Source organism: Amblyomma mixtum, chromosome 8 (assembly GCF_055824585.1).
Source record: "Amblyomma mixtum isolate Tamu chromosome 8, ASM5582458v1, whole genome shotgun sequence".
NCBI classification, from domain to species: domain Eukaryota; kingdom Metazoa; phylum Arthropoda; class Arachnida; order Ixodida; family Ixodidae; genus Amblyomma; species Amblyomma mixtum.
Genome location: NC_143019.1, coordinates 73,393,207 through 73,408,895, shown reverse-complemented (window position 1 = coordinate 73,408,895; position 15,689 = coordinate 73,393,207). Strand labels below are relative to the sequence as shown.

At 45.4% G+C, this 15,689-nt stretch overlaps 1 protein-coding gene across 1 annotated transcript in view; it reads right to left on the bottom strand.

Annotated features, from left to right (window-relative positions):
- The window catches only part of spn-E (tudor domain containing 9 protein spindle E), a 131,171-nt gene that overhangs the window by 39,202 nt on the left and 76,280 nt on the right, over positions 1 to 15,689 (bottom strand). The window contains exon 21 of the mRNA XM_089558531.1: positions 9,757 to 10,175. Coding sequence (XP_089414657.1) covers positions 9,757 to 10,175 — 419 coding nt within the window. The remainder of the gene's footprint in view (positions 1 to 9,756; positions 10,176 to 15,689) is intronic.

Below are 15,689 nucleotides of genomic sequence, written 5' to 3'. Positions count from 1 at the left end.
CGTATTCCCGCAAACTCGTCATACTGTAACTGCCTATAGCCGACTCTATACAGCCCATCATCATCACTGAATCTGGACATTCTTTTTTTTTTAGAGGCTACATGCCTGCATGCAGAGGGATTCCGTCCAGCTGCTAATGCTGCTGATGATGATGAACATCACCGAGCCTAACTTTTCCATCAATTTTCTTGTTCCTGCATGTTGCCTGCAAGCCCACTGAGTCTGTTCAAGGGTGCTAACAGCAACCTCTCACCTTGCTCAACAAGGTTGATGTTCACTAAGTACGATCGACACAACCGACGCTGCAGCCAAGCATACTTCCAAGGTCATCATGCAGCATTGTTCAGTGTGCATTCAGGCTGCCGTACATACTCAAGTAGTAGACCCACATTTTTACTGCGAAGCTGACATCAACTTGGGGGGGAGGGAGGGATCACAAGGCAGGAAAAACGGTTTCAACAGATTTCTCCAAGAGGCTCAAAATTTCTGGGCATGTGTGAATAGTAAATTTTCTGCATGAAGCAAGTATGAAGCGAACAGTTATTCTCTTCGAACAATTTTGAGGCCAAGTGAATAGTCTGCAATTGGAAATGTAGTAAAAAAAAAAAGAGAGAGAGAGAGAGAGAGAGGCAATTCATTACAGCTCAATAGCATATGCCTCAAGACGAGGTTGGCAAAAATTAACCGAGAAAACAAATGAAAAATAAAGCAAAAAAAAGCTATCACGATTGCATCAGGCAGTGCACTGAGAAAACAAATGAAAAATGAAGCAAAAAAAAAAGCTATCACGATTGCATCAGGCAGTGCACTGAGAAAACAAATGAAAAATGAAGCAAAAAAAGCTATCACGATTGCATCAGGCAGTGCACTGAGAAACCAAATGAAAAATGAAGCAAAAAAAGCTATCACGATTGCATCAGGCAGTGCCCTGAGAAAACAAATGAAAAATGAAGCAAAAAAAAGCTATCACGATTGCATAAGGCAGTGCACTGAGAAAACAAATGAAAAATGAAGAAAAAAAAGCTATCACGATTGCATCAGGCAGTGCACTGAGAAAACAAATGAAAAATGAAGCAAAAAAAAAGCTATCACGATTGCATCAGGCAGTGCACTGAGAAAACAAATGAAAAATGAAAAAAAAGCTATCACGATTGCATCAGGCAGTGCACTGAGAAAACAAATGAAAAATGAAGCAAAAAAAAAGCTATCACGATTGCATCAGGCAGTGTTCATTCAGTCAGCAGCAAGTTAAAATGCACTAAGCAGCACAGCCACAAGCTGTTACCATGCATGAAGTCCTTGAATAAAAAAATCTTCAGTTGCAAGTAAGTGCCCATGACCCCCACTCTGCGTCTTTGTTTGCTAGTGCTTCAATTTTCCCCACTGAATGTTCAAGGCTTAGCTGTGCTGTGGTGTTAGGCATTTTCGCTCCCAATCTCGAGCCCGTCAAATTGCTTTGGGGTCTGAAGGCCCTGCTTCCTCTATAGCATTTCAGTACAGAGGATGTTTTATAGTGTTCTCATTTGAACTGCTACGCTCCTCTTCAATGCATATACTATATATATATATATATATATATATATATATATATATATATAGCACAATAAGGTAAACATACTTGGTTGCTAGTTTAAAATAAGATGCGAAATTGAGAAACGCTTCGTTTATTGGGAGTCGACGTTTCGGACAGAGCCTGTCCTTTTTCAAGACTGAGGTTACATGGTTCTTGCTTCTCTTCTTAAAGGGTCTCCATCTGTACACGTGTTCGACACCTGAGCCAAAACAAGCCGACGCTGCAGAAGGAAGAACGGCTCAGGGAAGAGAGAGAAAAAAAAAAGAAAAAAATAACAAAAAATACACAAACGGGACAGGGGGTGGGGAGGGTAAATGTCGTCGCCCGCCACCCACGTATGCGGTCGCGGGGAGAAAAGAAAAAAGGAAAAAAGGGGAGGGAAAAAAAAAGGAAGAGCGGGAGGGGAATATGGACAGAGAACTGAGTCCTAACACAGCGGACAGCTAGCAAAGTGTATAGAGACAAACAGTGGCCGACGCACAGCATAGATTTGAGATGCACTCAAATGTTGTCCACTTAAACGAGTAAACAAGATACAATGGAGCAAAAGGGTGGGGAAAAAAAAAAAAAAAAGAAAGACTTCCGCCATGTGCAACTTCTTTGGCAGGATGAGTCAAGGCGGGCAGAGTGGAATTTAACGAGACACACGTGGAGTGTACCTGCACACACCCACACAGGCAACCAAATAAGGAAAAGAAAAGGCCGGAAACGGAGGCGACTTTGGGGAAGAATCGTCGCGTGGGGCCACTATGAATGGCGGGGGTGCTTAAGTTCTTTGACGGCGCCGCTCTCGTCAAGATGGTCGAACGGGGGAAGGTAAGAACGCTGTGGGCGATGAGGCCATCGGTGTAAGCGTATGGGAGAAAGCTTGCGAGGCCTGTCAGGCCGGAACTCCGAGGTCAGTACTGGATTTGAGGGGGCGTATTGAAGACAAAGCGCCCAGGTTCTCATTAATGCCTTGGGCAATTGTTCCAAACTTATAAATAAAGTACGACTCGCGTTGCTCCCGCTCCCGGGTGTTGTTGAACCCACCCTGTAAGACTGTTAATTTAAGTGCTTCAAATGGGTGTTTTTTGTCATTAATGTGTTTTGACAAGGGGAGGTTAGGTAGAGATAGGGCATGAGCGCGGTGGTTATTAAAGCGAAATCGTAGAGGGTTAACCGTCTGCCCAATGTACTGCATACTGCACACACCACATTCTAGGAGGTAGATAACGTTGGAGGAGTCACAATTAAAGTCGCCATTGATTTTCCATTTAAAGCCTGAGGCTGTGCTTATCGCACAGCTGGTTGTTTGCATATGTTTGCAGACGTGGCATCTACTTTTGGCGCAGGGTCGGCAACCCAACCCAAGGTGGTTATGTGTTTTTGAGTGTACGAGAATGTTTTGAATGTTTTTCGGTCGTCTGTAGACTACGTGAGGGGGAGTAGTGAAAATTTTTGCGAGGCGCTCGCTTTGTTCGAGAATGTTGAAATGTTTTTTAAGGATTTTGTTTACGTTGGGGGGATTACATGTGTAGGTGAGTACCAAGTTTGCCCGGTGATCTGTTTCTTCAACCGAGATGAAATACTAGATGGACGTCGACGCAGCGAAGAAACAGATCACCGGGCAAACTTGGTACTCACCTACACAGGTAATCCCCCCAACGTAAACAAAATCCTTAAAAAACATTTCAACATTCTCGAACAAAGCGAGCGCCTCGCAAAAATTTTCACTACTCCCCCTCACGCAGTCTACAGACGACCGAAAAACATTCAAAACATTCTCGTACACTCAAAAACACATAACCACCTTGGGTTGGGTTGCCGACCCTGCGCCAAAAGTAGATGCCACGTCTGCAAACATATGCAAACAACCAGCTGTGCGATAAGCACAGCCTCAGGCTTTAAATGGAAAATCAATGGCGACTTTAATTGTGACTCCTCCAACGTTATCTACCTCCTAGAATGTGGTGTGTGCAGTATGCAGTACATTGGGCAGACGGTTAACCCTCTACGATTTCGCTTTAATAACCACCGCGCTCATGCCCTATCTCTACCTAACCTCCCCTTGTCAAAACACATTAATGACAAAAAACACCCATTTGAAGCACTTAAATTAACAGTCTTACAGGGTGGGTTCAACAACACCCGGGAGCGGGAGCAACACGAGTCGTACTTTATTTATAAGTTTGGAACAATTGCCCAAGGCATTAATGAGAACCTGGGCGCTTTGTCTTCAATACGCCCCCTCAAATCCAGTACTGACCTCGGAGTTCCGGCCTGACAGGCCTCGCAAGCTTTCTCCCATACGCTTACACCGATGGCCTCATCGCCCACAGCGTTCTTACCTTCCCCCGTTCGACCATCTTGACGAGAGCGGCGCCGTCAAAGAACTTAAGCACCCCCGCCATTCATAGTGGCCCCACGCGACGATTCTTCCCCAAAGTCGCCTCCGTTTCCGGCCTTTTCTTTTCCTTATTTGGTTGCCTGTGTGAGTGTGTGCAGGTACACTCCACGTGTGTCTCGTTAAATTCCACTCTGCCCGCCTTGACTCATCCTGCCAAAGAAGTTGCACATGGCGGAAGTCTTTCTTTTTTTTTTTTTTTTTTTCCCCACCCTTTTGCTCCATTGTATCTTGTTTACTCGTTTAAGTGGACAACATTTGAGTGCATCTCAAATCTATGCTGTGCGTCGGCCACTGTTTGTCTCTATACACTTTGCTAGCTGTCCGCTGTGTTAGGACTCAGTTCTCTGTCCATATTCCCCTCCCGCTCTTCCTTTTTTTTTCCCTCCCCTTTTTTCCTTTTTTCTTTTCTCCCCGCGACCGCATACGTGGGTGGCGGGCGACGACATTTACCCTCCCCACCCCCTGTCCCGTTTGTGTATTTTTTGTTATTTTTTTCTTTTTTTTTTTCTCTCTCTTCCCTGAGCCGTTCTTCCTTCTGCAACGTCGGCTTGTTTTGGCTCAGGTGTCGAACACGTGTACAGATGGAGACCCTTTAAGAAGAGAAGCAAGAACCATGTAACCTCAGTCTTGAAAAAGGACAGGCTCTGTCCGAAACGTCGACTCCCAATAAACGAAGCGTTTCTCAATTTCGCATCTTATATATATATATATATATATATATACACCAGGTGTCCCAGCTAAATGTAACCAAGCTTTTAAAAAACATAGATGCCCTAGCAGTCTGAAACCAACTGAGGGTTCTTTAGAGTCGCGTGACCTAGTCTGCAGTATTTTTTTTGTTCCTCAAGGTTAAGTAATTAGTTAAACTTAATTAACTAAATTTTTAATTATTGACTTGAGGAACAAAGTGTCAATGGAAAAGTTGTAGATCGCTTTGAAAAACGGCTGACTGAAACATTTGCAGCAATGTACTATTTACGTAATGTAGTTTTTTTACTGGCCTTTAACCGTAATTCGGACAATAAGAAAAAAGCTTCCACATGACAACGGCGCCACTAAGCGTTCCAAGATGCACCTTAGAGAATAAAATCCTGTTTTTCGTGAAGTCCTCTCCTCGATGAGACTTCGGGTGCACATTGGGACAGAGATGCGAGCAAGCAGCTGGTCACGTGATAACTTTCTTTTAAGGCCAATAAATAAAGCTACGTAAATCGTACCGTGATGGAAACAGCACTACTAGCGGTTTTTCGAGGTGATCTAAAACATTTTCATTGACACTTTTTTCCTGAAGTCAATGATTAAAAAGTTAGCTAATTAAGCTTAATTAATTAACTTTGAAGAATGAAAAAAATTCTCGAGACTAGGCCATGCAACTCTCAACAACCTTCAGTAGGTATGACTGCACTAGGACACTTCGTCTTTTTTAAAAAGTTGGTTACATTTAGCTGGGACACCTGGTATATGCAGGGTCTGTTCTGAAAGTAGTAGGACTGGTTTTTTCCTGGGCGAACGGGCGGACGAGAGGTGGTCTGAGCATGCAGGATTGTTGAAGGGGGATATTGGGAATGCTGGGGACAATCGCCAGTCGGCTCTCGGCCGTTGAAGAGAGGAGGTCGCTTGTACTGCGAACCTCTGTCAAAACGTCTCGTCACGCAGAATCATCGAGGGTTTACTGGATCAGCGATACGCGATCAAATTTTGAGTAAATCTTGGTAACACGGGCAAAGAGACTCACAACATGATTAAGGAGGCCTACAGTGACGCTTCCATGGGTAGATCAGGTGTTTTTTGAGTGGCACAAGCTGATCCAAGAAGGTAAGGAAAGAGTGGAGGAAGACGACCGCTCCAGACGCCCTTCGACCAGCAAGACCAACGAAAATGTGTAGCGAGTGAAACATTTACTTAACAGTGATCGTAGACTGAATATCAGAATGATTGCTGACGACTTGAGCATTCCTCAAACCCAAGTTTTTAAGATCGTGACAGAAAACTTATCCATGAGGAAAGCGTGCACGAAATTGGTGCCAGTAGTGTTGTCAGAGGAGGAAAAGGCCAACCGGTAGGACCTTCTTCATCATGTGAATGAGGACCCCGATTTTTTGCCCAGCACAAGGCGGCAACGCTGCCTCAGCCCCCCTACAGCTTCGACTTGGCCCCGCCAGACTTTTTTCTATTCCCGAGAATAAAATCGACGCTCGAGGGGAAACATCACGGATCGGTAGAGGTGGTTCAACAGGCCGTGACGAGGGAGCTAAACAACATTCCGGTTCAGGCGTTCCTGGAGACGTACGAAAACTCTAAAACTCATTGGCAGCAGCGTGTAGGTGCGGAAGGGTGCTACCTTGAAAAATTGTAATCGTTTGCACTATTCTCTCGAATAAATTTTATTTTAAAAAATGAGCCCTACTTTCAGAACAGACCATGTATACCGGGTGTCCCAGCTAAATGTAACCAAACTTTTAAAAAAGGCTAAGAGTCCTAGTCCAGTGAAACCAACTCAGGGTTGTTCATAGTCGCGTGGCCTAGTCTTGAGTATTTTTTTCGCTCTTCAAAGTTCATTAATTAGTTAAGTTTAATTAGCTAACGACTAGAGGAAGAAAGTGTCAATGCAAAAGTTTTAGATCGCCTCGAAAAACCGCTAGTAGTGCTGTTTCCGTCAAGTTACAATTTACGTAGCTTCATTTATTGGCCTTAAAAAGAAAGTTGTCACGTGACCAGCTGCTCTCTCACTTCTCTGCCCCAATGTGCACCCAAAGTCTCATCGAGGAGAGGACTTCAGAAAAAATGGATTTTATTTTTTAAGGCGTGTCCTGGGACATTGAAGTGGCACAGTTGTCATGTGGAAGCTTTTTCTTATGTGCGGGTTATGGTTAGAGGCCGGCAAAAAAACTACTTTACGTAAATATTACTTTGCTGCAAATGTCTCAGTAAGCTGTTTCTAAAAGTGATCTACAACTTTTCCATTGACACTTTGTTCCTCAAGTCAATAATTAAAAAGTTAGTTAATTAAGCTTGACTAATTACTTAACCTTGAAGAGCGAAAAAAATACTGCAGACTCGGACACGCGACTCTAAAGAACCCTCAGTTGGTTTCAGGCGGCTAGGGCATCCCATGTTTTTTAAAAGCTTGGTTACATTTAGCTGGGACACCTGGTGTATATACGGCAGTCAGTATGCACTCGGTTACTCACACGCATTCCATACACACTCAAGCACAAAAGACTGTGCCTGCGTGACAGGTACTATACACAACACAAAGCCTCGTCAATCTGCCAAGACAGCCAAGCTGCAGAAGTCAGCTGATCATTTTCACTACAGGACAGTGAGACTCCTTCAGGAAGGTCACCCTTAAAGGTGCACTGAAGAGGAATTTGAACTAGTCTTTTTGCTGCGGGAAATCGATCTACACGTTCAGAGCTTTCTTAGAAACTGCGATTTACTGCCCTGTGTGGCCGATTTCCCCAATTAAATCGAATTAAAGTCCGGCTCCCGCCTTTTTTTTTTTTAATTCTGCCTCGTTCGGTGGGCGGAGTCGACCAACGCGTGGAGCGCCTTTCAGCCAGTCCCGTGGCGGCTTGCCGCTCTGCCATCGGCGGAGTAATACGTAGTAGTCCGTAGTCGCAAATAGTCCGCGCGTATTTTTATTTCTTCGGGCTTATTTTGCGGCTATATTATCTGCGAATGAAACTATTTCTTCATGGAAACCTAAAAAACAAAATAAAGCGAAAGCAAAGCCTCCACGGGACTGGGTGAAAGGCGCTCCCACGCGTTGGTCGAGTCCGCCCACCGTACGAGGCAGAATTAAAAAAAAAGGCGGGAGCCGGACGTTAATTCGTTTTAATTGGGGAAATCAGCCACACAGGGCAATAAGTCACTGTTTCTAAGAATGCTAGGAACGTGTAGATTTGAGTTCCCGCGGCAAAAAGACATGTTCAGAATCCTCTTCAGTGCACCTTTAACATTTACTCACAGATGTCTGACTGTGCTCAACAATCTTCATGACATCTGACAAAGCAGGGCTGAACTGAGCACGACTGCAGTCGAACACGCCTGAAGGTGGTCACAGTGTTCAATAAGCATTCGAGTCTATAGTACGATACACCTCAAAAAACAGCAGTTGCTTACACTAGGCCGCAGTTTGCGGTGTCCTGCATTACTCTGCTGTCCAATTGCAACCGTAAACGAAATCAGCTTTTTAATGTTTGACTACATCGAACAATCCCCGTATCAAAATTCTAGAGCTCATAATTTTTTAAGCAGTGCACTACTTTTTCGTCGTGGAGGAATTCTGTGCGCGGAGGCTGAATGTGGGCGGAGCTTCACTGCAGACTTAAGTTGTATCAGACTATATCAACACAGACTCAAGGATGATTGGAAGTGCCTGTGAGAAGGCAGCATGTTTAGGTTGCCGTATTTACTCGCATAATGATCGAACATTAAAAAAAAAAAAATTGGCGCAAATTTAGGGGTGCGATCATTACGCGGGGTAAATTTTTTACAAAAAATTTTTGAGCCCCGAAAACGCAAACAAGTTGCAGGCAGACAACCCTTGTCACACGGGCGTGCTACCCGCGATTACGCCGCTAAACGCGGTTATCGTGAACCGATCTCGGCGATCTCGGCTTGTGTCGTTAATCGAGAAGGTAGAGAGTGAAAAGCGCACGAGCTGGCCCGCTTCAAGAACGTACTTTCTTTGCACTAAATCACTATGCAGCCTTCGCGATCTCGACCAATGGTGCGGCGCTCAAGCTACGCATTTTACCGCCGTTACGCCGAAAAATGTCCGGTCTCAGCCGCATCGTTGATGTACTTAGGTGACACGTTCGCAACGCTCGGAGCACCGGGTTCTGCGCGCTTACCGCAACGGTGCCGCCCGCGAGCCCGGCGGACAACGGCACTCTGTACTCCCTAGTCGTCGCTAGGCCTAACTTGTTTCGTATCGAAGCCACAGTGGACGGCGCTTTTGAACTGACCAACGCTACAATGAATGTTCTACTTATGGCGCTGCCTCACTGACAACCTAATTGTTTCATATTTAAAAGAAATATATGCCATCGATTTCAGCGACGCTTTAGCAGCGGAGCTGGCGTGTAAGCAGATCGGATCAATCGCGCTGCAATGGCGGCAACTGCTACGCGGCTGCGAACGTAAAACTAGCCTGTATCGCAGTTATTACTCCTACCAACAACTCGGCCAGTGATACTCAAGGAGGATTCATTTTCGACGTTCCCGTATCCCAGGGCTTATTATTTACGAGAACAATAAAGTTTAGCCGGATCGCCGCGTCACTTCGTTCGTTGCACCGCAACCCAGAACGGTGGCGAGCCTTGCGACAACGGCAAACTGTGATTCGAGATAACCACAGTTAAGTTTGGTATACGCAATTAAGCATAACCGCATTTAAACTGCCCGTGCGACTGCAAGTCAGCCAACAGGCGGCTTCCGCTGCAATGCTGACAGAGCAAGATTGTCATCTGCACGTGCCATCTGTCAGACAGATAGCAAGTACGATCATCGTCGGCTAGACTCGACATTGTCGACAAATTGCAGCGGCAAGTTCGGGGTGCGATCATTACGCGGGGAATAAAAAAAAAATTGAATTTTGCAAACAAAATTCAGGGGTGCGATCATTACGCGAGTGCGATCATTATGCGAGTAAATACGGTACTGTCTGAACAGAGCGCCTCGAACCCGACAAGACCGTCACGTTTCACAAGATCGCTGGCAGTTTTCCCAGCGAGGCAACGCGGCAACTCCTCTGTAGTGGCCATGAAAGTGGCGCTCCCACACTCACCGGTTTGACCTGAGCTTCTTCTCGCCGCTGTCCTTGGTGCCCTTCTCCTCGCTGCGCAGCTCCTGCAGCCTGTCCAGCTTCTCCCGGGCGTCCTCTGGCCGGAAGAGGGTCAGCTCCAGCGGGGTGCGCAGCTGCCGCATCTTGACCGCCGTGTAGACGGCCGGCAGCACCCCGTCCCGGCGCTCCTTCTGCTGGAACTCAATGGCGGCCCGCGAGTCCTCGAACACTATCTTCATGCGGCAGTTGCAGGGGGCGAGCAGAGAGCGCAGCGCGTGGTCGTACAGGATGCCCTGGTTCTGGGGGATGCCCGACAGCATGACCGTGCTCAGCGGGTCGGTCACCAGGCCCCGGCAGACACTGGCCTCGTCCAGGTCCTCTTGGACAAAGTAGTTGGGGTAGAAGGCCCCGCCAATCACCATCTGCACGGCAGGGCGAGCGAGGGAAGCTGAAGGGTTGAGTTGAGTTGAGTTGGGTTTTATGGCGCATAAGCGACTAAGGCTATCATGCGCTAAGCTCAGGGTATAGAAAATTCTTTTAAATAGCTGTTATACTAAAGTCTAAATGAACGGCGGTGTAAAGGGCCTAAAAAGTTAATTCGTGCAACCTAGTAAAAATATAAGACAGAATTTTAAAAGAGACTTATGGTAAAAGCTTTAAAAAGGGTCGGCAACCTCAGCAGCCATCCTTGGCTGTGCAAGGATCTGGAGGTCCCCAACCGATGGAATTGTGACCTCAGCCGTCTTCTCGCGACAGGAGGGTGGCTGAGGTGTGGTTCGAAAAAAATTCGCAAGTTCTAAAAACTGACCATTATTCGGAGTATCGAGAGTACATTGGCTTCTTTTAAAAAGTTAAAAACACTTGACTTATCAATAAGAGCTTCTTCACCTAAAATCAATGCCGGATGAAAGGGGATGTGCTGGTTGTAAAACGGGGTAAAAAACTTGTTTCTGAGTGTTTCAAGTTCTGTGCATGAGATTAAGATATGAGTTACTGTCAGTTCATCTCCGCATTTTTCACAGGTAGGTTTGTCTTGTTTTGTTAGTAGAAAGTTGTGGGTAAGGTGTGTGTGTTCGATATGCAAACGACATAAAATAACTTCAAAAAAGCGTTCCTGATGTGTGCATGATTTCCATTCTCCTAATATTGGTGTTATTAAGTGTAGCTTGTTATTTATCTGACTATTCCATGTGATCTGCCATTTGTTCCTCAGTCTGCTCTGAACTAGCTTCACATAATCATTATGTGGCATGCTTATTTTCTTTATTTCCTTGTTGTGGGCTTGAGCAGCACATGCATCCGCTGTCTCATTACCATCAATTCCAACATGGCTTGGAACCCAACATAATTTTATGTTATGCCCTTGTGTTACAATCCTTGTTATGTTATGTATGACCTGACCTAGCGATGGCATGACTGCATTTCTGGACTGTAGTGCTTTCAGTACACTGAGGGAGTCTGTGTAGATAATACTGTTTTCGATGTTCTTGTTTATTATTTTCTCCGTAGCAAGGAACACAGCATAACACTGCTGTAAAAACTGAAGGGGCGATCACATACCGTCAAAATCTCATGAAATTTGGCACACAGATGCGTTTCTCTCGTCCGATTCCAAAAACGTAGTCATAACTGAGCTGGTGGTCTTAAAGGGACACTGAGGAGAAATTGAAGTTGGCTTGTATCGACAGAATACCAGCTCCTGATTACAAAAACGCCACTCATACTGACAACAAAGCTCTTGTAACATAGAAAAGAGCAAGAACCAAAATACAGGTATCGCCGCCACAGGCCAAACTCGCAAGTACAAGCGTGATGAGATCATAGAACAAAACAGTGTTGCTAGAACGAATGGTTCTAGCAACACCAGGAACCGAGAAACCATGCATCACTGAGGCGCAGCCAATGCATGCGCAAATCTCCTTGACGTCGCCAGATGGCGCCACGTGCCCGGCTGCTACGCGCGCTCCTGAAGCATCGGGACAAATCAGCGCCTGTTTTCCGGCGGTAGGCGGGCTCCCGGTATTCCGCTAGCGGTAACAAGGTACACGGTATGCTAAAGGTGTCTATTTGCGAGAACTTCGTTGACGACTTTGAGAACGAGATCCATCGTAACGCTGGCAAAACGCCAGTGCAAACGTAATCGAAGCGACTGTAGCGACGGCCACAATAGCCGATAGATGCCTTCAACGTGCGGCTGGCGGTAGCTTTCTTTTCGGCTGCTGCTAGGCCGCACTGCTGGCAGCCAGAAATCACGGAGTCTGCGTTACGTCATGTGCACGTCATGTTTCACGTCTCTTAGTCCGCTGTCGTCATAGACGAATCCCAAGTTTGAATCAGAGCGGCGGGAAAAACTATTTCAACTTCGAATCCAAATTTCTTAGAAATAAATGCATCTTTCGCTGCCGGCCAAGTGGCAACAAAGCCATGACATGCCGAACTATCGGATTTTACTATAAAAAAAAAATATTAATAGTGCTCTCCTCAGTGTTCCTTTAAATCTTACGAAGTCTGGAATGTAATTAGGTAATTTCTTGCACAGCTATAATGAATTTTCCCATTGCATTTCATTGTTTTTATCTGCATGAATTGGTAGGCAGAGAGTTCCCATACCCGCCGACATCCTTCGTTTTTCTCTAAAGGCATGTCATCCTGATGTACGGTGTCGAGAGTAAGAGGTCGCAGCATTTCACACTGCAACTCGTTAAGCTAATCGTAAATTGCTATTTACACGTGGCCTAAACAAAAAACTTAAGAATGTCAACAGGTATGGGAACTTTCTGGCTATCAATTCATGTAATTAGAAGCGACAACATACAATGAGAAAGTTCATTAAAGCTGCATAAGAAATTACCAAATTACACTCTAGAATTCAAGATAACTCTTGATCTAAGACCACCAGCTCAATTATGACTACATTTTTGAAATCAGAAGAGAAAAACACATCTCTGTGCAAAATTTTATGACATTCTATCCACAAATAAAAAGGTCAGTTACCCTCGTCTCCCCTTAACCGACTAGTACAAATTCGCCACTATTCTCATGACATATACAACACCGACCAGACTGGTGTATTTTACCAGCTGCTTCCGGACAAAATGATGTGCTTCAAAGACGACGCGTGCAAAGGTGGGAAGCACTCAAAACTCAGAATCACAGCTTTGTTTTGCTGCAGCGCATCGGGCACCCACAAAATGAAGCCTTTAATCATCGGTCGATACACCCGCCCAAGGTGCTTTAAAGGGCTTGCATTGCTGCCTTGTGATTACACCCATAATTCAAAGGTTTATGGTTTATGGGGTTTTAACGTCCCAAAGCGACTAAGGCTATGAGAGACGCCGTAGTGGAGGGCTCCAGAAATTTCGACCACCTGGGGTTCTTTAACGTGCACTGCCATCACACAGTACACGGGCCTCGAATTTCTCCTCCAAAGAAATTCAACCGCCGCGGCCGGGATCGAACCCGCGTCTTTCGGGCTAGCAGCCGAGCATCATAGCCACTAAGCCACCGCAGCGGCTATAATTCAAAGGCCTGGATGTCGCGTGACCTGGTTACGAAGTGGACTGTTGGCGTGAACAATGAAATGGCCAAAAAGAATCGCAAGATTTTGTTAATCTTGCACAACTGCTCGGCCCACTTAGTCGACACACGTCTCAGCAACATCAGAGTCGAGTGATAAATCTGAGAATGCAGAAGCCTGACCCAATCAAAGTGCAAAAGGCACTTGGTGGACTGTGAAGCCAACAACGATCGTGAACTGCTGAACCAGGTCTAAATGCTGCAGACTGGACTGCTGTTGATGCCAATCCTGAAGAGGAGGAAAATGACAGTGATGAAGGGAGCACTGAACTTGGCGGCTGGACAGAATTGTCGGAAAGACTGGGTACGGACAGCCCTTTGCCTTTTGAGGACTATGCCTGCTGTGACTCCCAGCTTGAGACATGCGCCACGCTGACTACGGAAGACATCGTAGCAAGCGCATTACCTCAGTTGAGACATGCGCCACGCCGACTACAAAAGTTCAGTAAAACGGCGAGTTGAGCGAGTTGGTACATCTTGAGGAAAAAAACAGCGCAGGAACAGGGACACAAGAAAAGAAGACGACGGGACAGGCACTGACTAGCAACTGAAGGTTTATTGCACGGAACACGAAAAAATATACTCTACAAACAACCAGGAGCACGCATGATCGACGCCAACAACACTGATTAGATGTTACAATCAGCCATGATCTTCAAGAAACGATATCTCACAGTCATGAACAAGGACGGATGGAGTGCTTACGCATGTGTCGTGGTTTTTATGAATATGAAATGCTTCGGACTACAGACTGCAGAAGACATCGTAGCAAGCGCATTACCTCAGTTGAGACATGCGCCACGCTGACTACGGAAGACATCGTAGCAAGTGCATTACCTCAGGAACAAGAGGAGGAGGAAGAAGAATCAACCGAAGGAGCACCAACCGGAGAAAAAATTTCAGCTAAAGAAGCGTTGTTGTGCTTGGATAAACTGAAGACCTTTGCTGCCCAGCAGACTGTTGTGCCGGAGAAAGTTCACGAGGGCTTGGACATAGTGGCCCAGTTCACAACCGCTGCAGTCTTAAGTGGACAAGTGCAGAAAAAAGATTACTGCATTCTTCACAAGGATCTAAGTATAGTGAATATCAACTTGCAAATAAATGGGTTGATATCATCTGAACACCCTGTTCTTCCTTTAGCATGGGATAACAAGCTCCAACATACTTATTTCAGTTGAGTGAACTTTCACTTCAACAAACATTTTCCTGGGGTCCCTTGAAGTTAGTTCAACTGAAGTTTCACTGTATGGGGTGGAAATTTTACATGCTAAAATCTGGAAAAAAAAACCTGCATATTATACATGGGTTTATATGGTATTAGAACATGGGTCTCAGCGTTGGCTGTTATGAAACACCTGAGGACAAATTAATCGATTTCTTCTTCTTAGTAACGATGAATTCTTTTGCTGTGTGCAGCTCTTTTGACACTCAGTGCATCAGCAACTGCGTAGAAGTGAACGGCACTGTGTTATAACTAGGGCCCGGAACTTTAGGCATTTGCCTAAACAAGCCTATAAATGCCTAAACAGAGGATTTTTGCAGCTGCCTGCCTTTTTGTCATTTTTTAGAAAATACTGCCTATTTAACTGCATTTTTTGCCTATAAATGCCTGAATCCGGTATTTCGGTCCTCGGTGCCGTTTTTCAATTTTGAGACATCTGCTAAGTATGGTGAATGGCGCGCGCCGATGCACGCACAAAAGGCGCGGGTTTCTCCAAGCGTTTTTCTCGTAGTGTAACTTGAGCGAAGTGTTTTTCTTCAAGTGTATCAAGAGGCGAACTTGGAAAGAGACCTGTCATGCACAGTGCAAACTTCTCAACATTGACGGCAAGCAAGACAAAGTTGGAAATGGCTGACTCTCAATAGATGAATCATTGACGGCAGTCGTCGAAGTACCAGCAGCACTTCAGGGACTGGAAGGAAAGGGCGCTACTGCTTCTACGAAGATGCAACAATTTGTAGAAAAAAACAGAGGCCTATAAACAATGTCACAAATCAGAGACTTTCTACGCAGAGACGTAGGGCCACATTACCCAAGGCCTGAGCCACTATCAACTCTCATGTTTAGGTTTTCGCCACTAATTTCATGTGACGTCGAAAAAAGCCTTTCAAAGTACCAAGCTATGCTTACCGAAAACCGAAAGAGCTTCAAGTTCGAAAACCTGAGAATTTGCTTTATTGCTTCAGTTGAAGACTGCGTATACGCTCCGTGCTTAACTGACAAATCTTGTACTAATATATAAAGAGTATTATTCAAAGCGCCTATTTTTGCTTTATAGCGCCTATTTCAGTATTTTTTAGAGCTTAGATGCCTGCCTATTTCGGGGTTCTTTAGTGCCTAAATTTCCGGGCTCTAGTTA